At 38.6% G+C, this 20,100-nt stretch overlaps 2 protein-coding genes across 2 annotated transcripts; one reads left to right on the top strand and one right to left on the bottom strand.

The window, feature by feature from the left end:
- Nucleotides 1-146: 146 nt before the first annotated feature.
- LOC134647302 (lipid scramblase CLPTM1L) lies at nucleotides 147-10,432 on the bottom strand. The gene is made up of 8 exons (XM_063501591.1): nucleotides 10,055-10,432; nucleotides 8,711-8,900; nucleotides 7,958-8,094; nucleotides 5,653-5,935; nucleotides 4,934-5,122; nucleotides 2,321-2,520; nucleotides 977-1,228; nucleotides 147-282 (listed from the first exon to the last, which is right to left on the bottom strand). The coding sequence occupies exons 1-8, from the start codon at nucleotides 10,321-10,323 to the stop codon at nucleotides 189-191; spliced, it is 1,614 nt and encodes a 537-aa protein (XP_063357661.1). The 5' UTR covers nucleotides 10,324-10,432; the 3' UTR covers nucleotides 147-188.
- Nucleotides 10,433-10,741: 309 nt separating this feature from the next.
- On the top strand, nucleotides 10,742-19,647 carry LOC134647533 (uncharacterized protein PF3D7_1120600-like). The gene is made up of 2 exons (XM_063501884.1): nucleotides 10,742-10,848; nucleotides 11,004-19,647. The coding sequence occupies exon 2, from the start codon at nucleotides 11,116-11,118 to the stop codon at nucleotides 19,087-19,089; it is 7,974 nt and encodes a 2,657-aa protein (XP_063357954.1). The 5' UTR covers nucleotides 10,742-10,848; nucleotides 11,004-11,115; the 3' UTR covers nucleotides 19,090-19,647.
- The last annotated feature ends 453 nt before the right edge of the window (nucleotides 19,648-20,100 follow it).

Genomic DNA, 20,100 nt, shown 5'->3' with positions numbered 1-20,100 from the left:
GTGGCGGAGACTCTTTTTTAGCCACTAGCGGGCTTGATGTCTTTCATTAAACTCTATTTGCCCAGGTATTAAAATTGACAGCTGGTAGCAACTTCCAACAACAAGTTAGGGCTAATACTGTCCATTCTATAAATCAATGCTCAAAATGATTTTTTAAACATCTCATGGACTGTTAGGACTAATAAACCTTATTCGGCTTTTTCTTTCAGCGGCTCCAACTCCTCGGGGCTCTCGTCCATGCTGACAGCCGAGTCTGTTCGCGACTTGTCCACCGGGTATAACCTGAAAAAAAAAAAACACAATCTAAAGTATAACCATAGAGAAATAAGTAAGACAAGAGTGCTCACTCCATACATCAGTTCAGACTATTAATTTCAGTGTCTACATCTAGCATCGAGTAGCGGAACTATCAGTACTGCTACTTGACAATAGATGTAGCACCAACCGGAAAGTCTTATCTCAACAGCATAAGACTTTCCGGTCGGTGGCTACATCTATTGTCAAGTAGCAGTACTGATAGTTCCGCTACTCGACGCTAGATGCTAATAGTCTTTTTGGTACTAAAACTGATGTATGGAGTGAGCACTCTATGTATTTTTTTCTCTATGGTATAACACAAAACGTATAGGACTAGGGAAACGTAAGTAAGGGACTTTTTCATAGCTTAGCTTGAGTGCGCCGCGACAGTCTTGCGCGAGATCGAATACTCGTCTTTTTCTAACTGTATTAATTAGAGGACGGGTAGTAGTTTGCCTAGAAATAACCATCGCGCGAGTCTACCCTTGCAAGTGTAGCATAGTCTTGTTTCTATGTAATTTTGTATGGCTTTTCCCTTTGAAGTGATTAAAACGTGTAAAAATTCAATATAAATACTATAATTTTCGCAAGGGTCTTCTGAAAGGGCTCGTACATGCAGGGGCGTCAAGGTAGGGCCGCCAAGGACCTTAGAGTATATAGAGTAATATCTCAAACTTACCATCGCTGGTACAAGTACACGAGGAACACCAAGTCATCTCTGAAGCAAGCCACTCTATGCGCAGTCGGCATAGTGATTATAAAAGCAAACACGTCATCAATGAAGGTGTTGAACGCCTTGTACATGAAGGCGCGCCACGGCAGGGCCGCCACGGAGCGCAGTCGGTAGTTGACGAAGAGTTGGGGCAGCATGAAGAGGAACCCGAACGCGTACACGCCGTTCACGACGCTGTGGAGCGCCCACGAGTACCAACTGAAACAACACGAGTATGTATAGTTGGTCAAACCAATTTGTCAGTCAGTAAGAACCAGGAAAACTCATCCTTTTCATTTGGGTGCTAGTACTAGTGTAAGACAACGATAGAATGATCCTATCTGTCTATGTTTGAAATGAGACAGTTCTTGAAATTAGACAAACTATATGTGAAAAGTTTTTCTTTATACCACGACGGTGGCAAATAAGCGTGCGGCCCGCCTGGTGTTAAGCAGCTACCGCTGTCTACAGGCGCTTGCAACTCTAGTGAATTTACACGCGCGGTTTCTCCTTGGGAGCACTGGAAATCTTACTCACCATCAGGAATCTGTGTATGACTTGGCCTCGCCGTCGACGGGCGCGTCCGGCACGTCACGCTTACGCGAATCTATACTGACCTCTTGGGGGGCTCCATACGCGCGCGCGTTGGGTGCGACCGACAGTGACATCAGGCGGCCTAGCCAAGGTGACAATCGCTATCGCTTCGCCATCGAATCGATTTGTGTCTCTCTATCAGTCTTCCATATTAGTGTGACAGTGACAGTTGCGTTTCGTTCGATACGTAGATACAGCAGCATGCACAGGTACTTTATGAGGCCGCGTCCGGCACGTCGAGACCGCACTCACCTCTTGTGGGGCTCGTAAAGCAGCGAATAAACCGCGCCGGCCAGACACAGCGGGTACAGCAGCATGGATAGGTACTTCATGACCTCGGCGTCGGCGGCGGCGGTGCTGCGCTCAGCCGCGTCCGGCACGTCACGCTCACGCGAATCTATACTCACCTCTTGTGGGGCTCGTAAAGCAGCGAATAAACCGCGCCGGCCAGACACAGCGGGTACAGCAGCATGGATAGGTACTTCATGACCTCGGCGTCGGCGGCGGCGGTGCTGCGCTCAGCCGCGTCCGGCACGTCACGCTCACGCGAATCTATACTCACCTCTTGTGGGGCTCGTAAAGCAGCGAATAAACCGCGCCGGCCAGACACAGCGGGTACAGCAGCATGGATAGGTACTTCATGACCTCGGCGTCGGCGGCGGCGGTGCTGCGCTCAGCCGCGTCCGGCACGTCACGCTCACGCGAATCTATACTCACCTCTTGTGGGGCTCGTAAAGCAGCGAATAAACCGCGCCGGCCAGACACAGCGGGTACAGCAGCATGGATAGGTACTTCATGGCCTCGGCGTCGGCGGCGGCGGTGCTGCGCTCGGCCGCGTCCGGCACGTCACGCCACACGCGAGGCCGCCAGCCCGACCAGGAGACGCGCACGTGGAGGATCTTCGTCACCTTCCATAGCTGGAAATACAAGCAGTGCCGGATTAATACACTTTCATGCTCTAAGCATTTCTAACTCCTCTTTATCAGGAATTATTTATCATATTTGATTGATTCCAAAGTTTTTGGTGCCCCCCTAGATGTGGTGCCATGACTATGTAACCAAGAAAGACTAATTGGAAGGGAATGGGGAAAATAAAAAGTTTATAGGGTAAAATAGGTACCGTTTATTATCCTCCTGTAGGGACCTTTGCTTATTGAAACAGAACCTACTAACTACAGTCAGTAAAAAAAGTAGTTAAGCAGCCAAGTTTCACAAAATAAATTGAATACTACTTTCGTGTAAAGATAATAAGAGCGCGATTGCCGTTTAACTACTTATGCGGCTGACTGTATTTTTTCTATGTTACCAGCACGTCTGTACTGGATTTAGTTACACACATAGAGCAGCGACAAAGTTGATTTATACAGAGTAATCCATCTTCAAACAAAGGTACAAAATAAGACGCGAATTATACCAGTACGATACACGCTACAAAGTCTCCGCTGATCTGGATTTGTGACTGCTCGTACGAGTAGAAAGCAGGTGCGTTCACACAACAATTCTTAAACAGCCTGAGATAGGTTACTGTAATTATTCCTATACAGCGACAACTGATGCGTGACGTGTATGACACGTCGGCCTGAGAGAACGGTTTTCATGGTGGGTAGCGATGTAGGTCATGTAAGTAGGTTGTTTTCTAGGTGAGATTTAAACAAAACATTGGAATAACCCTTTGCGATGGTTTGTACCAATTTATGTACCTAAATACTTCGCCGTTTTATCTTTTCGTACATTCACGGACTTAAATTCTTTGAGCCATTTAAGTTTTAAGCTACTTTGGTTGTTTTATAATTGCTTAGGTATGCCATGAAATGCCCAATAAAAAGAAAACCCTAAAAGGCTTAACAATTTGTTGCATGTTTGTAGAATCTAGAGACTAGCTATATAACTGGTGGTTTGAATTCGAAAGGATTTTGAAAATTCGTAACTGTACGAGCTTTTAACTTCTACACTCAACATTGTTAGCATACCGATTTACGTAACTTAGGTATAACAGTGATTGAATATCCAATACCCTCCTGACCCCAGCTAGCAACAATAATACCAGTAACAAAGTATGTTCTTCACTGCACAGAGAGCTGGATCAAACTCAGCTTAATGACCGCGCCGACGCCGGCCGGCACCAGCACCAGCACCGGCGTGTGCTCGTCCAGCAGATGGAGTAATATGACCAGCTATGAGAAAGCGCCACAGCACAGCAAGCTTCAAGTAGACTCACCTCAATGACCGCGCTGACGCCGGCCGGCACCAGCACCAGCACCGGCGTGTGCTCGTCCAGCAGATGGAGTAATATGACCAGCTATGAGAAAGCGCCACAGCACAGCAAGCTTCAAGTAGTCTCACCTCAATGACCGCGCTGACGCCGGCCGGCACCAGCACCAGCACCGGCGTGTGCTCGTCCAGCAGATGGAGTAATATGACCAGCTATGAGAAAGCGCCACAGCACAGCAAGCTTCAAGTAGTCTCACCTCAATGACCGCGCTGACGCCGGCCGGCACCAGCACCAGCACCGGCGTGTGCTCGTCCAGCAGATGGAGTAATATGACCAGCTATGAGAAAGCGCCACAGCACAGCAAGCTTCAAGTAGACTCACCTCAATGACCGCGCTGACGCCGGCCGGCCCCAGCACCAGCAGCGACGTGTGCTCGTCCAGCAGATAGTCATATGACCAGCTATGAGAACGCGCCACAGCACAGCAAGCTTCAAGTAGTCTCACCTCAATGACTGCGCTGACGCCGGCCGGCACCAGCACCAGCAGCGACGTGTGCTCGTCCAGCAGATAGAGTAATATGACCAGCTATGAGAACGTGCCACAGCACAGCCAGCTTCAAGTAGTCTCACCTCAATGACTGCGCTGACGCCGGCCAGCACCACCACCAGCAGCGACGTGTGCTCGTCCAGCAGATAGAGTAATATGACCAGCTCTGAGAACACGCAAGCTTCAAGTAGTCTCACCTCAATGACTGCGCTAACGCCGGCCAGCACCAGCACCAGCAGCGACGTGTGCTCGTCCAGCAGATAGAGTAATATGACCAGCTATGAGAAAGCGCCACAGCACAGCAAGCTTCAAGTAGTCTCACCTCAATGACCGCGCTGACGCCGGCCGGCACCAGCACCAGCAGCGACGTGTGCTCGTCCAGCAGATAGAGTAATATGACCAGCTATGAGAAAGCGCCACAGCACAGCAAGCTTCAAGTAGTCTCACCTCAATGACCGCGCTGACGCCGGCCGGCACCAGCACCAGCACCGGCGTGTGCTCGTCCAGCAGATAGAGTAATATGACCAGCTATGAGAAAGCGCCACAGCAGAGCAAGCTTCAAGTAGACTCACCTCAATGACCGCGCTGACGCCGGCCGGCACCAGCACCAGCAGCGACGTGTGCTCGTCCACCAAGTAGAAGAATATAACGAGCTGTGAGAACGCGCGCCACAGCACGGTGCGAGTAGACAGCCCGCCCAGGGAGCGCTTGCTTCGCCAGAATGACACATCGTTCTTGAATGACAGGAAGTCGAACAGCAACTGCGGGAGACATAGTCAGTTAGTAATAGTCAGTCAGTCAGGTAGTTATCTTCTATGGAAATGGCAAAGATAACGAGTATCAGATATACCTATATGAATATATGTGGGGTGGACACAAAACATCTAGAACAGCATGTCTAAGTCAAAGGGAAATATTTTATTGCATGCATGTATCGGGTCCAATTACGAGTGTTAATGTTGGTGACAAACGCCTTTAATTGTCCCTCATTCATGAAGGTAAGAAAAAGTGTCAAGGCGTGTTGGACACGTGGTGAAAAGTATATCAAGGTGATAAAGTTGAATAATTGATGTAATGTTTCATCATTTAGAATGCATAATTAAACCCTTGAGTAATGAAATGATAATGACGTCAATGAATTTTATTTGATCAACTGATTCAAATTGCTCAAGTATATTTTAGCAATAAACACATCTAATGTTTGCACATTATTTAGGTACGTAAAGTAGCATCTGAATAAACATAAGATAATAACAATGTTACTACAATAGTATAGTCACAATGTACTTACATGACAACTAGCAATCAAAAGTGTTGCAGACAGCAGGTACAGATTGGTATCAGCAAAGATCCCTTTAACATCATCAACATCTTTGTCGCTAAATCCTAGGTTATGTAGTTGTTCCAAAGCCAAGCGGACATGTAGGGCCAGACGTAGGGAGCCATATGAGGACGGTGACACACTGACAGTTATATTCACTTCAGAACTGCTGCTGTTTAATGGCTGAAGGTTTGACAGTCGAGATTTCAGAACATTGTGCTGAATAATCGGCAAGAACTTACGGTTACGTAACCTGAAAGAAATTTGAGAATAACATAGAACAGTTATGATATTTCACATTAGGTTTACTCTAAAAGCAATTTGTATAAAATAACTTGATGATTCCTGAGGGGCTTGTAAGGGTACTAGATGACGATACATATAATAGATATATAGGATACTTATACACATAGAAAACACCCGTAACTCAGATAGAAATATTCGTGACAAACACACAAATAATTCAAATAAATGCCTTTACCAGGATTCAAACTGGGGACCTCCAGCTTCAGGGCAGGGCAGCTCACTAGTGTTGAGTCGCTCACTCGTGAGGCACCTCATTTGTACCACTCATTTTGTTAATTTGTCGCAGTACTTCGTACCGCAAAAATGTCTTACTTCACTCCTCTATTCATTTTACTCATTTACTCGCGCGCATCACAAACACCTCTTGCCACACAAATCATTCACACACTTCTAATTAAAAAAAAAAAAATAACTCTTATCCGTTCAAATTCACTCGCGAGTCTCGCGACCCTCAAAACTCATACACTCCTCACAACTCGCAACAGAGTCCCTGGATCGCGCGAGGCGCTAGGTGCTCGCCTGCTCGCCGACACTCAAAACTCAAATGTCTCAAATGAAGAAACGAGTAATGATCCACACTGTCAACTGCCGAACTACAAACCTTATTGCAACGACAAAAGGTCCACCGAGAAATGCGTTGAGTTTGCACCACTCACCGCCTCTCTGTGACATGAACCCTTTCAAAATCCTTTCAAAATGAAATAATTAATTAGAAATACCCAAAGAGGGAGTGAGACCGACACGCGGCGTACTTCAATATCGCTTCGCGTCACCACCGAAAACAATTAAACACGAAAGACAACAAGCGTAAGCGCTGCAAGCTTTCATACATCTTAAAAAAAAAAAATTGTCGCTGTTGGAATTAATTGAATAGTTGACGCTGAAAATATGCTAGTACCTCACCTCGTTTGAAGTAAGACATTGTAACACCTCATTTTAGAAAATGAGGTACTCATACAAACTCATTTTAAATTGATGTCCTACCCATCACTACAGCTCACTACCAACTAGGTTAGAAGGCTGTTACTTGAGACATCAGTAAATACCTAACTTTGCTACATGAACCTATAATATTACGGACAGAGTTTCGCTTACAACACAACTGTGATTGCAACATCCACCAGTTTCTAAGTATTTACGCGTGACACACACACATTGACAGCCCACATCCACCAGTTTGCCGTCAGACGAATCGAAACGTCATTGAAGTAAACATGTCGAAGAAAAATATAAAATATGCCGGCTTGCGTAGCTAAATCCTGCTAGAATTGTACCGACCGAAAGAAAAAAAGTCACGGAATAACTTTTCATACTTAAGTTTATCAATTAGCACGTAAAATCACGATAATTTGTTGTTTATAAATTATCAAAATGCAAAACAGGAGTGTGACCAGTAACATGAATAGGGTAATTTCCCGAAAGTAGGGTAATTGATACCCTTCTTATGAAATCATTATGTATTAAGAGATCATTTAGGTAAATGGTTAAATTATTGATTATGCATTTCAAACTAGGTCGCTATGGTAATTTCCCGATACTAAGGAGCGATACTTAACGTTTGTTTGTTATGTATTATATTTTTTTTGTTGAAAACCAGATATGTTTCAAGTTAAATGTATAAATTAAAAAAACATGACGAACTGATTTCATTACGATGCTAAATATCATTAGGTATTGAAAATAATGTTTGCACAAAGTAATTGTGCAATATTGCGCATTTTCAAGACCTATAAAATCAGATACGTACACACCTTTTTTATTGTCTAACGTAAAACTGTCCTAATTTTTTTATTTGAAAACAAGGACGATATTAAAAATAATTGTTTCACCATTAGGGGAGAATTTGTGTTACATGGTAACACTCGTCTACACGCACACATTCAAACCGTCTGCCATTGCAGTGTCACAGTTTGTCTTAGGTGACAGTCCGTCCGTAATATTCTAGGTCCATGCTTTGCTAACCACTTACCTTATGTAAGAGTACAATTCCCCAGGTATTTTGTTAGCTGGAAGATTTAAGTTGTCTGTTAAAACAGACAGAGGAACGATGGTGTTTATATGAGCTATGGGCTTTACATTTTGAACCTTTGGTTTTTTCTCTTCATTCTGAAAATAGAAATACCTATAGTCAGTGTTTTTACAAAAGTGAATGTCTGAAAATATTTTTAAAATGTACACACACTTGTTCAAGCTAAACTACAAAATATTGTACCTCACTGGCTGAACTACCAAGTCACATAGTTTTTTATGTACTTTAAACTAATGAATTATAGATTTGAATAGAATACCTATAGGTATATAGGTAATAGAGACAAATAAGTAAAAAATTAACCAAAGCCTCTTTTTTAAGTAGTAGTCAATTGTTGAGATAGACATTCTATACCAGGTAATGTAATCAAATAAGCAAAATTAGTTATAATGTCACTTAATTTACTATACGATAATTGGACATTGTATATAGTAAATGAATTTTTGATTTGAATAAATTTTGTCAACTATACACATCTACATTCAAGAAGGGAAATACTTTATACTTATACTCAAGAGTTTTTAAGAATTATTCAAATCTACCAAGTTTGCTAGTCAATCTTTCTAAGAAAGCTGTATACTTAAGGCACCATCCCACTAACCCGGGGTTAAGCAGTTAAACCGTTAAACTAGTGTCAAATTATACTGGTAAGCATGGTAAGTGGAATGGTGCAAGTGGGCCTAAGTCACTTACATTTTTATTTAATAAATTAAATGTGGCAGCCTGTGGTTCAATAAATGTGATCAGTGGCAATGTATGCAATGTTTCTGTTCTAAGGATTTCATCGAACTGCTTGTACAACCGGTCTTCATCAAGGAGAACCACATGCATGAACAACGTGCCATTATTGCGGGTTCTGCGAGGGATTTTCAATGTGATATCACTGTAAAACAAACAATGATTTGTTATATTAAATATATTAAAAACGGGTCATTCACGTTTTTTAAGTCGAAAAACGCTCAAAACGGAAAACGAAAATACGTGAGTGACCCGTTTTTAATATATTTAATATGTCTTTGTCTCACGGAAGTTTTGTTATTAAAATGATTTGTTAGTTGATAGAGGGCAGTTATTCCACTTTCCGTTAAAATTTTGTAGAAGAATTTTGTTTAAAGTAGTTTTTTTTGTAGGCTTAAACTTAATTGGTTAATAATGAGTATAATTTTGTTCCGTAATCCGCAAATATATGTTTACAAAATTGTTTGTTCATATAGCGCTGGCAGTACACCGAGAAATTCAGTAAAATGCTGCAAATGATGTTAAAGGTACGAAAATCGGTACAATTGATCTTTAGGACATTTGAAACAATTTGACCCGAAGCACCAACAAATAAAAATAAAAAAGAGATGAGTTATGATGTTACCTTTTTTTGTATGGAATTTAAAAAAAAATTGTTTAGAAACCAATTGTGTGTGGTATTAATCAAAAGGGCTTTCTGAGCCGATTCCAAAAATATAACATATTACATTTCAGTCATTTTTTTTAAATTATAATAAAAATAATTTACAAAACATACCAAACTTGGGCTTCTCCAGATATAATCCCGTTCAATATTTTTTTGTAAAATATACCTCAAATTATACCTAATATCCCATATCTAACCCTAATAAAGCAATTTTGAAAATATTTATGTTTAGTTTTTTTTTTAATTTTTCAATTTTACATATCTGGAGAAGCCCAAACTTGGTATGTTTTGAAAATTATTTTTATTATAATTAAAAAAAAATTACCCAAATGTAATGACGTGATATATTTTTGGAATCGACACAGAAAGACCTTTCGTTTAATACCACACACGATAAGTTTCTAAACAATTTTTTTTTCCATACAAAAAAGATGACGTCATAAGTCCTCTCGTTTTTTTTTTATTTGTTGGTGCTTCGGGTCAAATTGTTTCAAATGTCCTAAAGATCAATCGTACCGATTTTCATATCTTTAACACCATTTGCAGCGTTTTTTGGCGAACCGCTATCGCTAATAAAAGGTTTCTCTAATCTAAGGTTAAAAACAAACGAATAACGATGTTTAGACACTCACATAGAAGCCGGATTCCGGTAGTCGAAATTCACCGAAGTATGTACTTTTGTCAACCCTTCTGAGGCGGGATCACCATCGTGCGGATGTTCTCTAACAGAGGTATAAAGAACTAAATGCTGGACTGGATCTGAAGCTAAATAGGAACTAAAACATCGTTCACCACGACTACATTCGGGCGGGATGAATATTTCGGCTAGAGTCCATATCGTATTAAAAACATATCCAGCAAATATTAAAGTTAATATCAAACTAACTGAGACGTATTTCATCACGAAATAATTTATAAAACTATTACTATACAATTGAATTTAAATTAGCAGCCTCTCGTTTTCTGTATGGATTTGTCAAGTAAAATTGGAAAAATTGACATTATTGACGATTCAGTTGACGTTTGTTGACAGCTTTAGTTTGACATTTGGGGTACGTTCGTATATCAAAAAGTGTTCCTGAAGGTGAATAAAATTATACTTTTGGAGTTGGTTGGTGTGGAGGGGACTTATGCTTTAAGCTTACATGTCGAGTGTATAATAAAAAAATAAAAAAACGCAGTTGTGAAACAGAATTCGATATTTTTGCTTTATCATTTGAATATTGTGACTTTAGTTATCTACATTAATTTTGAATTTTGTTTGAATTACTTTTGTATTTATAATAAGGTACACTGATCACATCTTTATAGTGTTTTGGTGACAAGCAACACTCAAGCAAGTCTTGTCTGTGCATGGACGACAAACGTAGGAACGTAATAAATCGGTGTCTCCTAGGAAATATTATTGATGTCTTAGAAACTTCAGGTAAACTAAATGTGTACTGTAGCCTTTTCATTGTAAAATTGTGCTTTAATTATTTATTGAATCCAAATTTACAAGGGGTATGTATGTGGCAGTGTTTTGACAGTTGCCAAAGTAGTTATCTGTGATATTGATTGGTATTTTGTTTATATTTTCAGGACGAGCACTATATTCATTATGTTGAGAGTATGAAATAGAAGTTACGAGGTGCAATAAAGTATACGTAAAAGATGTTATCAAGTAAGGTCCATTGTGGAACTCGGGTTGGCCATGGATGCTAAGGACTCGCGGGCTGAGGCAGCGCTGACGGAACGTAGCAACGATGGCGGCGCTAAGTTCGCGCTCCAGTACGACAGGAGCAGGAGTCACGACGCCGGAGCGAGCGCATTCAAGGGGGACACGGCGGGCGTGCGCCCGTGCGCCGTCATAGGCCCCGACCGCGTCGTGCCGCCCTCGCGGGACGGCCCCAAGAAGACGCCAGCCGAGCCATGGCTCGCCCCCGACTCTATCTACCGGCGCATGCCTGATTACCCTTACAAGATGCCCGACCACAAGGACCCCACAAGAAACATATCACCAAGACAGACATTCCAAGAAAATATGCAGCGCATTATCATGCCACCTGGTTATAATTCAACTAAACTGCATGAAGATTCCCCATTTGCAGCCAAGAATACAAAGTTGAATGTGCCCACTGAGGGAAAGTATTGTGAAGTGCCTTATAATATTAATCAAGTAAGTAGTGACCAAAGACATATTAGGAATGTTGATCATAGTGCGTCAAATGTAAACCAATTGCTTATGAGAGGAGTGCCTCATGCGTGGCCTGCCGGTAGTGTACATGTACGCCCACTGAGGACATATGGTGCTCCGGAAGTGCTGCCATATCCAGACTACACCAACTGTACTGGTCCCCGGCCAGTGCTTACCAGGACTCATGAAGAACAACTCTATCCGGATCCCTATTACCACGAGGGCAACATACGCTTCAAACCCTATCCCAACATCAAGGAGAGATATCCACAGAGCAGGTATGAATATCTAGGAAATTACCCAAGTCCTTACCATCCCCACAATCCCTTTGCTCATAAATATGAATTACCAAAGACAATGCCGCCTCATTCATATCCTGGCTATCCCCAAGTACCCAAATATACTGAGAGGATACCTGAGCCTCTTATGGATGGTTACCAAAGGGCCCTCAGTCAACAAGGCAATTATGGTGTTCCCATTCGTAACCCTGTTATTCAATCCTCTTATAGGCCTGTGCCTGGGAACCATATGCAAAATAAATTGAACCCATACCCAACAGATGTGCAACATAAACCAGTTCCAAACAAACTGCCTTATGACCCTGCAAGCAAGATGTACCTTGATTATGATACCCGTTCAAAGGCCTTGCCTTTGCCTGATAATTATTATCTTAATGATGTGCCTAGGCCATATCATGCTAAAAACACTATTGTTGTACCAAATTTTGCTTCTTCAAGCATGCATGGAGTAAATGCTCATCCATATTATATTAAAGAGAATATGTCGTTGAAAAATTTTGAATATCCTCGATATAAAAACATGGATCCATCTATGATAAATCATCCTCTAACAAAACTACCACCTCAGTTTTCGCCCAGCACCTTAGCAATATCACCAGCAGATTCAAATGCTAGCAATGAAACAGCACTGACTCATGGCACTTCTCAAGAAGATTGTGGATATGTAAGCCAATCCTCAGTGACAAGTGTGAGAAGTATAGAGAGTCTAAACAGAATTCCAATGGATCCATATGGTAGATATGACTACAGATATGGTCCAATAGTAAGAGCTTCCCCACCAACCAAACCAGATCCCAGCAGTAATCAAGGGTCAAAATCTAAAAAAGATATAAGACAATTTATATCATCATGGAGTGAAGGAGATGATGAAAATGCTGAAAACAGTGCTAAAAGAGATAGTGTTAAGAACATTACTGATGATAAACATACTTTTAGTAAGCAGTATGATAGTGTTAACAATCAGGAACAACTCTACGTCCTTGGATTAGTCAATGTCCCAAGTGAAGAGCTCAGCAAATATGAACACATTCAAAAAGTATCTAAATTACCCGAAAATATTAAAGGCTATAACAGTCTTGAATTGCTCAATCAATTTGAAGAGGCCATAGAATCTTCAAATATTTCCAGTGTTAAACCTCCCACGCCAAGGACAATACAAATGCCGTTAAAAAACGTTCCACACAAACATGAGCCAATACCACGTGCTTTGTCACCATTAGATGTTGAAGCCAAAATCAGTCAATCTGTTATTCATAAGGAAGTTGGCTGTAATTTCGAAATTAAGCCATGTAGCCCGAAAATGTTGAATGTCGAGGTGGCTACACCCATGCAGATGCTCAATGAAAGAGTTATTGAAAAAGTGGCTAATCCACATAATGTAAAGTCACCTATAATTATACAAGCTTTGGATGACAACTTAGACCACACTTCACTGAATAAAACAATAAAATGTCCCATACCAAACACAGCATCAAGTTGCAAAATGATAAACAATCAACATCTATCTAATTCACCTACCATTGATCATTTAAAAACAAGTTATACTTTACAAGATTTAGAAAGTAATTCAGGTGTATGTTTGGCTTCTTTACCCAGACTAGACACAGATATAGAATTGAATTTTCCTGAAGTAAACCAACAATTTATCAACGCAAACAAAACAGATTCGGTCATAACTACATCTTTCAGTAAAGATCTTCCTACCTTGGATATTGATCGGTCTGCTATTGCCACTACTGAATGTGATATGAATTATCAATATTCTCCTAAAATTGAAACTGAAACAGATTTTTCTCGATTAAGCAAATACAGAAAATTAAAAAGATGCGTTCCAGATGAGAATGATACAGCACCAGCAAAAGTTCAAGCTACAAGAGTAGATAGTGTAATTATAAAAAATCCCGATAACACAAGAAGTTTGGAAGAAACCAATGATAATTGTGGGAGCGGTTTTAAAGATGACCTTCAAGAATTTGCTATGAACTTAGTGTCTCAAACAAAAAATACAAAACAACAAAATGATGTAGATAAAATGTTTGACCCTTCTACCAACTCCACTATCATCGGTAGATATGATGATGTTAAAACTAATTTAACAGGCACTTGTATGCATCAATCAAGTAATTTATCAAATAAACATTTTAACGTGAATGAAGATACCAGCCGTAATAATGCTGTCCACGCACAAGGAGAAGATTGTAATATGCACAGTAAAGATATTTCAAACCGATACTTAGAAAAGGCTGCTTTGGACATTCCAATGAATCTGTCACCACAGGCAAGATATTCGATGATCGAAGTAGACGAAGAATGCAGAAATACTGAAAAGGGTGACACAACCACTATTTTAGAAGAGAAGCATCAGTTTGCTGTAGGTAATATTTGCACGAAGAAACAAATAAATAATGAAGAGAAATGTAGTAGTGGTGGTAGTGTAGAAAAACCCGACGATATTTTAATGAATTCACAAAACGATACATCTGATGAACAATATTTTAATACTCGTGAAAAGCCGCTTGCGACTCGAAATAACCATAGCAATTGTCTTACTACTGGGTTAAGCAAAGAATGCGACATACGAAAAGAGGAAAAAGGTAATTCAGTTTCGCATATAGAAAATCAAACTTCATATTCTCCAAAAACGGAAATTGAAACAGATAATTCCGTTTCTCATATTGAAAATAAAACTTTCCACATCACAAATCCAGATTTCAATAAAGAGAAAAAACGTATTTTTGAAAATGAAGAAAAGGTTGGTTTGAATGATAAAGCACCAGTTAACAGTACAATAAGCACAATAGACCGTGTTGAAGACACTTCGGAAAATAAAAATGAACCCAAAACCATGTGTATCGATAAAGTAAACAATGAAGATACGCATTATTTATTGCAAGGGGAAAATAATATCCTTTCAGAGCAGTATCGCAAAAACCACGACAATATATCGTATGTTCCCAAACTAAAGAGAAAGAAATTTAGGGGTGAGGTCACTCATCGAAAACGAAGTTACGAAAATAAGCGCGTAGACATTGTAGAACACAATGTTGTAAACAATAAGGAAAAACAGATTTTTTTGTTTTCTCCCGATAAAAAAGAACCTGGAGGACAACTAACACAATTACAAGCCCAGGTTATACCAGTAAACGTTATAGAAGAAGGAAATAACAAAAGACAAGTTAATTTGATGAATATAGAATGTACGAACGTTAATATAAATGAGCCTACAGAAACTGTAGCAAATAATGACGTTATTGAGAACATTTCGCATAATTTACCAGACGATATCAATACCAATATGTCAGTTTCATCTTTGCCTATCATAGACAAATGTTTCGGAAAAATATTGGAAACTGTGACGAAATCACTACATAATAATTTGTCTTTAGATACTGATAGTGACACCAAAAAATTTACTAAAAACTCTGAAAAAAATAATCTAAATTCGGATAACCCAGTAGTATTAAACAAAGTTGCTAACAACGATGCGTTAGAGATTTCCAGTGTTTTAATTGAAAAAAAAGAAAAGTCTTTGGCACTCGCAAACGCGAGTATTAATTATGAAGCAAAAGAATTAAATACGCCGGTAAAGTACCATCAAGATGAAACTTCTCAAAATCAATCGATAGACATTAATCTTAAGAACAAAGATTTTGATCCATTGGTTACTTCTGATATGAAAGAAAAAGAACTCGAGGAAACAATAAAACATTACACTATGAGCTCTGTTACGAAGAAAGTACATACGCTCAATGTGACGGATCAATGTGTAGAACACGGCTTAGAATTGAATGTAAATAAAAGTACTAATTTTGAAAATGAAAACAAAGATACTACCACTAACGTACAGAAAACTCAATATCAATTGCAAAAACTAGAAAATTTTGAATGTAAAAACGAAGGCCGTCATGATGTCCAAAAGCTTAATAATAGAGATAATCCCATCTTGGCAGGCTTCGAACATGATAACCAAAAGAACTTTTATCAAGACGAAACAAAAACTAAAAACTTCCCGGCGTGTCATGCATTTGTAAATAAAGAGCTTTTTTCTTCTCGTTTTCAGAACTTACTTTTTTATAATGAAAATTTCGACACCCGTTCTAATACTGGTGAACACAAGGTAATTGATAAACAACCTACCATGGATAATAGTCATATGGCCAATAGTCCAAAAACAGATGACGTTGATATAAATATTGAAAATAAAATTAGTAGTGACGAAAATATTAGGGATTTGGATTCGTCTGATCGAATCGGAACAATGGATGAAGTCGTTACGACTGAGGAATGTGGTAACGGAAATCTTGGTGAAGAAATATTTAACACCACTTCTTTGGAAAATAATAACGTAAGAAATGGTTCAAAAGACGAGGATAATGTTTACAAAAATTGTATTCAAAACGATAAAGAAAGTACTATGCCATCGTCAGAAACACGAATAAAAAGTTTTGATAAAAATGGAATGAATACTATCACAGATACTTTTGAAAAACCGGTGGATAATTCGGTTTCTAAGTCTTCTTGCCAAGAAATAGATAAAGCATGGAGAAAAGATTTACAAAACATTAGTGGTAAATGCGGATCAGATATACAATTCACAAATACCACTTCTTTGGAAAATAATAACGTAAGAAATGGTTCAAAAGACGAGGATAATGTTTACAAAAATTGTATTCAAAACGATAAAGAAAGTACTATGCCATCGTCAGAAACACGAATAAAAAGTATTGATAAAAATGGAATGAATACTATTATCACAGATACTTTTGAAAAACCGGTGGATAATTCGGTTTCTAAGTCTTCTTGCCAAGAAATGGATAAAGCATGGAGAAAAGATTTAGAAAACATTAGTGGTAAATGCGGATCAGATCAGATCAGATCAGTAAATGCACAATTCACAAATAAAGAAAGTTTGTCAAAATCGGTGGACAGCTCCGGTTATAAGTCACCTGGCCTACAAAACGTTGATGAATGTGTAAAAATATTTGAAAATGACAATGACGAATGCACAAATAAATATACGTTTCCAAAATCAGTTGACGATTCTGGTTATAAATCACCTAGCCAAGAAATGGAAGATGAATGTGTTAAGAATTTAGAAAACAATAACGGCAACTCAGATTTACAATTCATTAATAATGTCGAAAGTGATGCTTGTGCCACTAATATTATAGTCATTGATAATTCTATAAGTGTGACACCAGAAGACTGTAACGAGTATAGTAAAATTGGAACACCTGTCGAGAATGAGTTGGATAAAAAAATAGAATCATTCGTTGAACATTTAAGTGCTCGGCCACGTTTTTCACTCAAAAGATCTTTATCTGACTCTGCTTTAAATGCATATGACGATGACTTTGACGAGTGTCCATCAAAAAGAAGTATGTTGCCCAAAAGACGGAAAAAAATCTGTGACATCAGCAAAATAGACGAATCCCATTTACTGAACATAATTCAAAGTAGTAGAAGAAATTCTGTGTCAACACTTAGCAACGAAAATTTTTCATTTTGCATACTGATAGATGATCATTGCATTGTCTCTGAAGAAAATTATGAACAAGAAAATTATATGCAGTTTGAAAACAATTTTTCAAACCATTCGCTTAAAGATCCTGTAGTAGATGAAAAAAGTGCATCTCCAGCATATAACTTAGAAGACCAGAACGAAAATACGTCTGACACATACATAACCAAATATGATGAAGAAAAAATTTGGGTAGAAGACGTTGGCTGTGAAGAAACTATTGAAACTGAGGATATTGCAGAAAATATCGTTATTGGTGATCCAGCTTCTCCAAAAGATACGGATTTAACCGATTCTGAATCGGACGATGAAGACATGGATACCTTAAGTACCTTAAGTAATGAAGACGCAGATCACACGAGCAAAGTTAAACACATATATGGCGATAATATGTGCACAAACGATGCTCAATTAGTTGACGCGTTGTACAGAACGCCTCAAATGGATGTTAATAAAAAACTAATGGATAAAGAATCTCATACAACCGAGAAAGGTAGTAAATATTATGATAGCGATTCATTAGAAATGTTATTAGCTGAACCTGTTGACAATATCCCTCGTGCGGTTATAGAGTCAAATATAAACTCTATTAGCCTACCGATCCAGCAGAGACCTGAGGCAGCCACAATGAACAAAGAAAACCTGAATTCAAAGTGTTTAGAAGTTCTCTCACCTCTTATGAATAATTTAAAAAATATACTGACGATTGATGCTATCCCAGATGAAGAGAATATAGAATCTATAAATAATGTTACGGAGCCATCTGCTGATAATAATTGTGATGATACTCAAGACGGTACAATACACTCATGCGAGTCAAGTTTAGACAATGTTTTCTCTTACGTTGATAAAAGGACTTCTAGTTCTCCCGAAGTTTCGTCTACTACGTCTGAAGAAAAAAATTCAAGTATATTACTTAAAATTTCGAACTTTAAAGGTTCACGAATATCTGAAGTAAAAAACGTAGGTTCCGATAAGCAAGAACATAATAGCTGCAAACGTACTACCAACGAATATTTTAAACCTGATTACAGCCATGGTACCACTTCAAAGCGACCATTGCTCACTAAAGCTGCTCAAAAATATATTCCCCCGCTTAGGGAGTCTATTCCTGATCTAAAAGTAAAATTGGCTTTACCACAACAAAGTCTACTGAAGTTGCAAAAAAACAAAGTAGCCAAAGAAGAACCAAAGTTTAGCACTCGGAATGTTTATAATGATAATAACAATATTAACCTAAAAAAAGAAATCCCAAAGAAAATTAAACCTAAATTTGAAGATGTTCTTAAAAATATTGATGAAGCTCAATTTCAAATGCACAAAGCAAAGAATAAAAAATCTAAAACGTATATTCCCAAGGTGGTTATAAAAAAGTCCGAAAATGGTTCACATTATGCCAGTACTTGCGCAAAAGAAGCATTTAATCCAGATTTGACTGGGAGGAAATGGCAGCCATGGGTATTTATTGAAAAAAATAAATTTATTGACAACATGGCACTCAGGAACAAGACAAGGGCTGTGTTCAGTCACAGAAGGAAGTCCTTTGTCTTGGCTGAGAAATTTTGCAAGTACAAATCAATTAGTACTGCAAAATTTGTCATATCCCAACCCAAATTAAATGATTTTTCTACAGGAAATCTAAAATACACAATAAAATTGAAACATAGGTAGCTACTAAAGTAAGACTGTTTGGAACTGGTTTTTCAGGGTCTGCATTACAAATGTATCTGCACATCCACGACTGGAGCCCACCCAAATTAACATTCCTTCGATTCCAAATTATTAATATTTTATTTAGTTAGGATTTTAACCATTTAGTTCACTACATTGTGACAAAGCCAAATTTTCTACAGTGTGATATGAAAAATAAAATTATTTAGGTACTGTATAATAATAGAAGTGCAATTTGATCTGATGTGTAATTTGTTACTGTGTTACAAAGTTTATTAAAATTGTTTTTCTTAAAGTCATTCCATTTTATAGCAGAAATATAAAAAATATCTATATTATATATCTGCACTTAGCACTTTATAATAAGCCATAAATTAGTATTAATTGTTTATTTATTGTCATAATTTAATATTGTTTTTATTAAAATTTAGTAAGTTATATATAGGTATGTATAAAGGTTTAGGTTTGTTAATAAGTACCTACTGTTTTATGATTGTATAGTGTTGCAGGAATTTGTATCATAAACATTAAATAACAGTTGTGGAATATAAACCGTAAGGTTGCACACAGATAAAAACCTGTATGTACCTACACAGTCATAAACATCATGGCAATCAAAGAGTAAAGTAAGTATGGCAATGTTGAAATTAATTTTTTAATAATTTCGTAATGACCTTACTGTCTACAAATCGTACTTTTAATATCTACTTGTTATTTCTATTATTCTTAGAAATATTAAGTTACTGTTGCACGTATTTATATTTTAACTTCTACTAGTACGTTGGGCACGTTTGCCGGCGGTACTTGAGATATAACTTCGAACCGTATGATTTGGCTGTAGGTCACACCAGGCCAGGGCAATGGATACCGCCGGCGAACGTGTTATGTTACGAAACGGGCTCGCAGATGGGTTAAAATGGGGTTCGAACTTCGAATTTTATAACAAACAGGTCATTTTCATGAGACACCTGAGTAAACAAATAAATAATTATATAAGATTGGTTAATTGTG

Source organism: Cydia amplana, chromosome 4, assembly GCF_948474715.1.
Source record: "Cydia amplana chromosome 4, ilCydAmpl1.1, whole genome shotgun sequence".
Taxonomy (NCBI): domain Eukaryota; kingdom Metazoa; phylum Arthropoda; class Insecta; order Lepidoptera; family Tortricidae; genus Cydia; species Cydia amplana.
This window is presented reverse-complemented; position numbering and strand designations above follow the sequence as displayed.

Bases quoted from the DNA above. Each gene is read 5' to 3' on its own strand.
- LOC134647302 (XM_063501591.1), bottom strand. From the start codon at position 10,323: ATGAAATACGTCTCAGTTAGTTTGATATTAACTTTAATATTTGCTGGA. The intron at 8,095-8,710 runs GTAAGTGACTTA...TTCTATTTTCAG, and splicing joins TTAATTTATTAAATAAAAAT to AATGAAGAGAAAAAACCAAA. The intron at 5,123-5,652 runs GTAAGTACATTG...TGTCTCCCGCAG, and splicing joins TTTTGATTGCTAGTTGTCAT to TTGCTGTTCGACTTCCTGTC.
- LOC134647533 (XM_063501884.1), top strand. From the start codon at position 11,116: ATGGATGCTAAGGACTCGCGGGCTGAGGCAGCGCTGACGGAACGTAGC.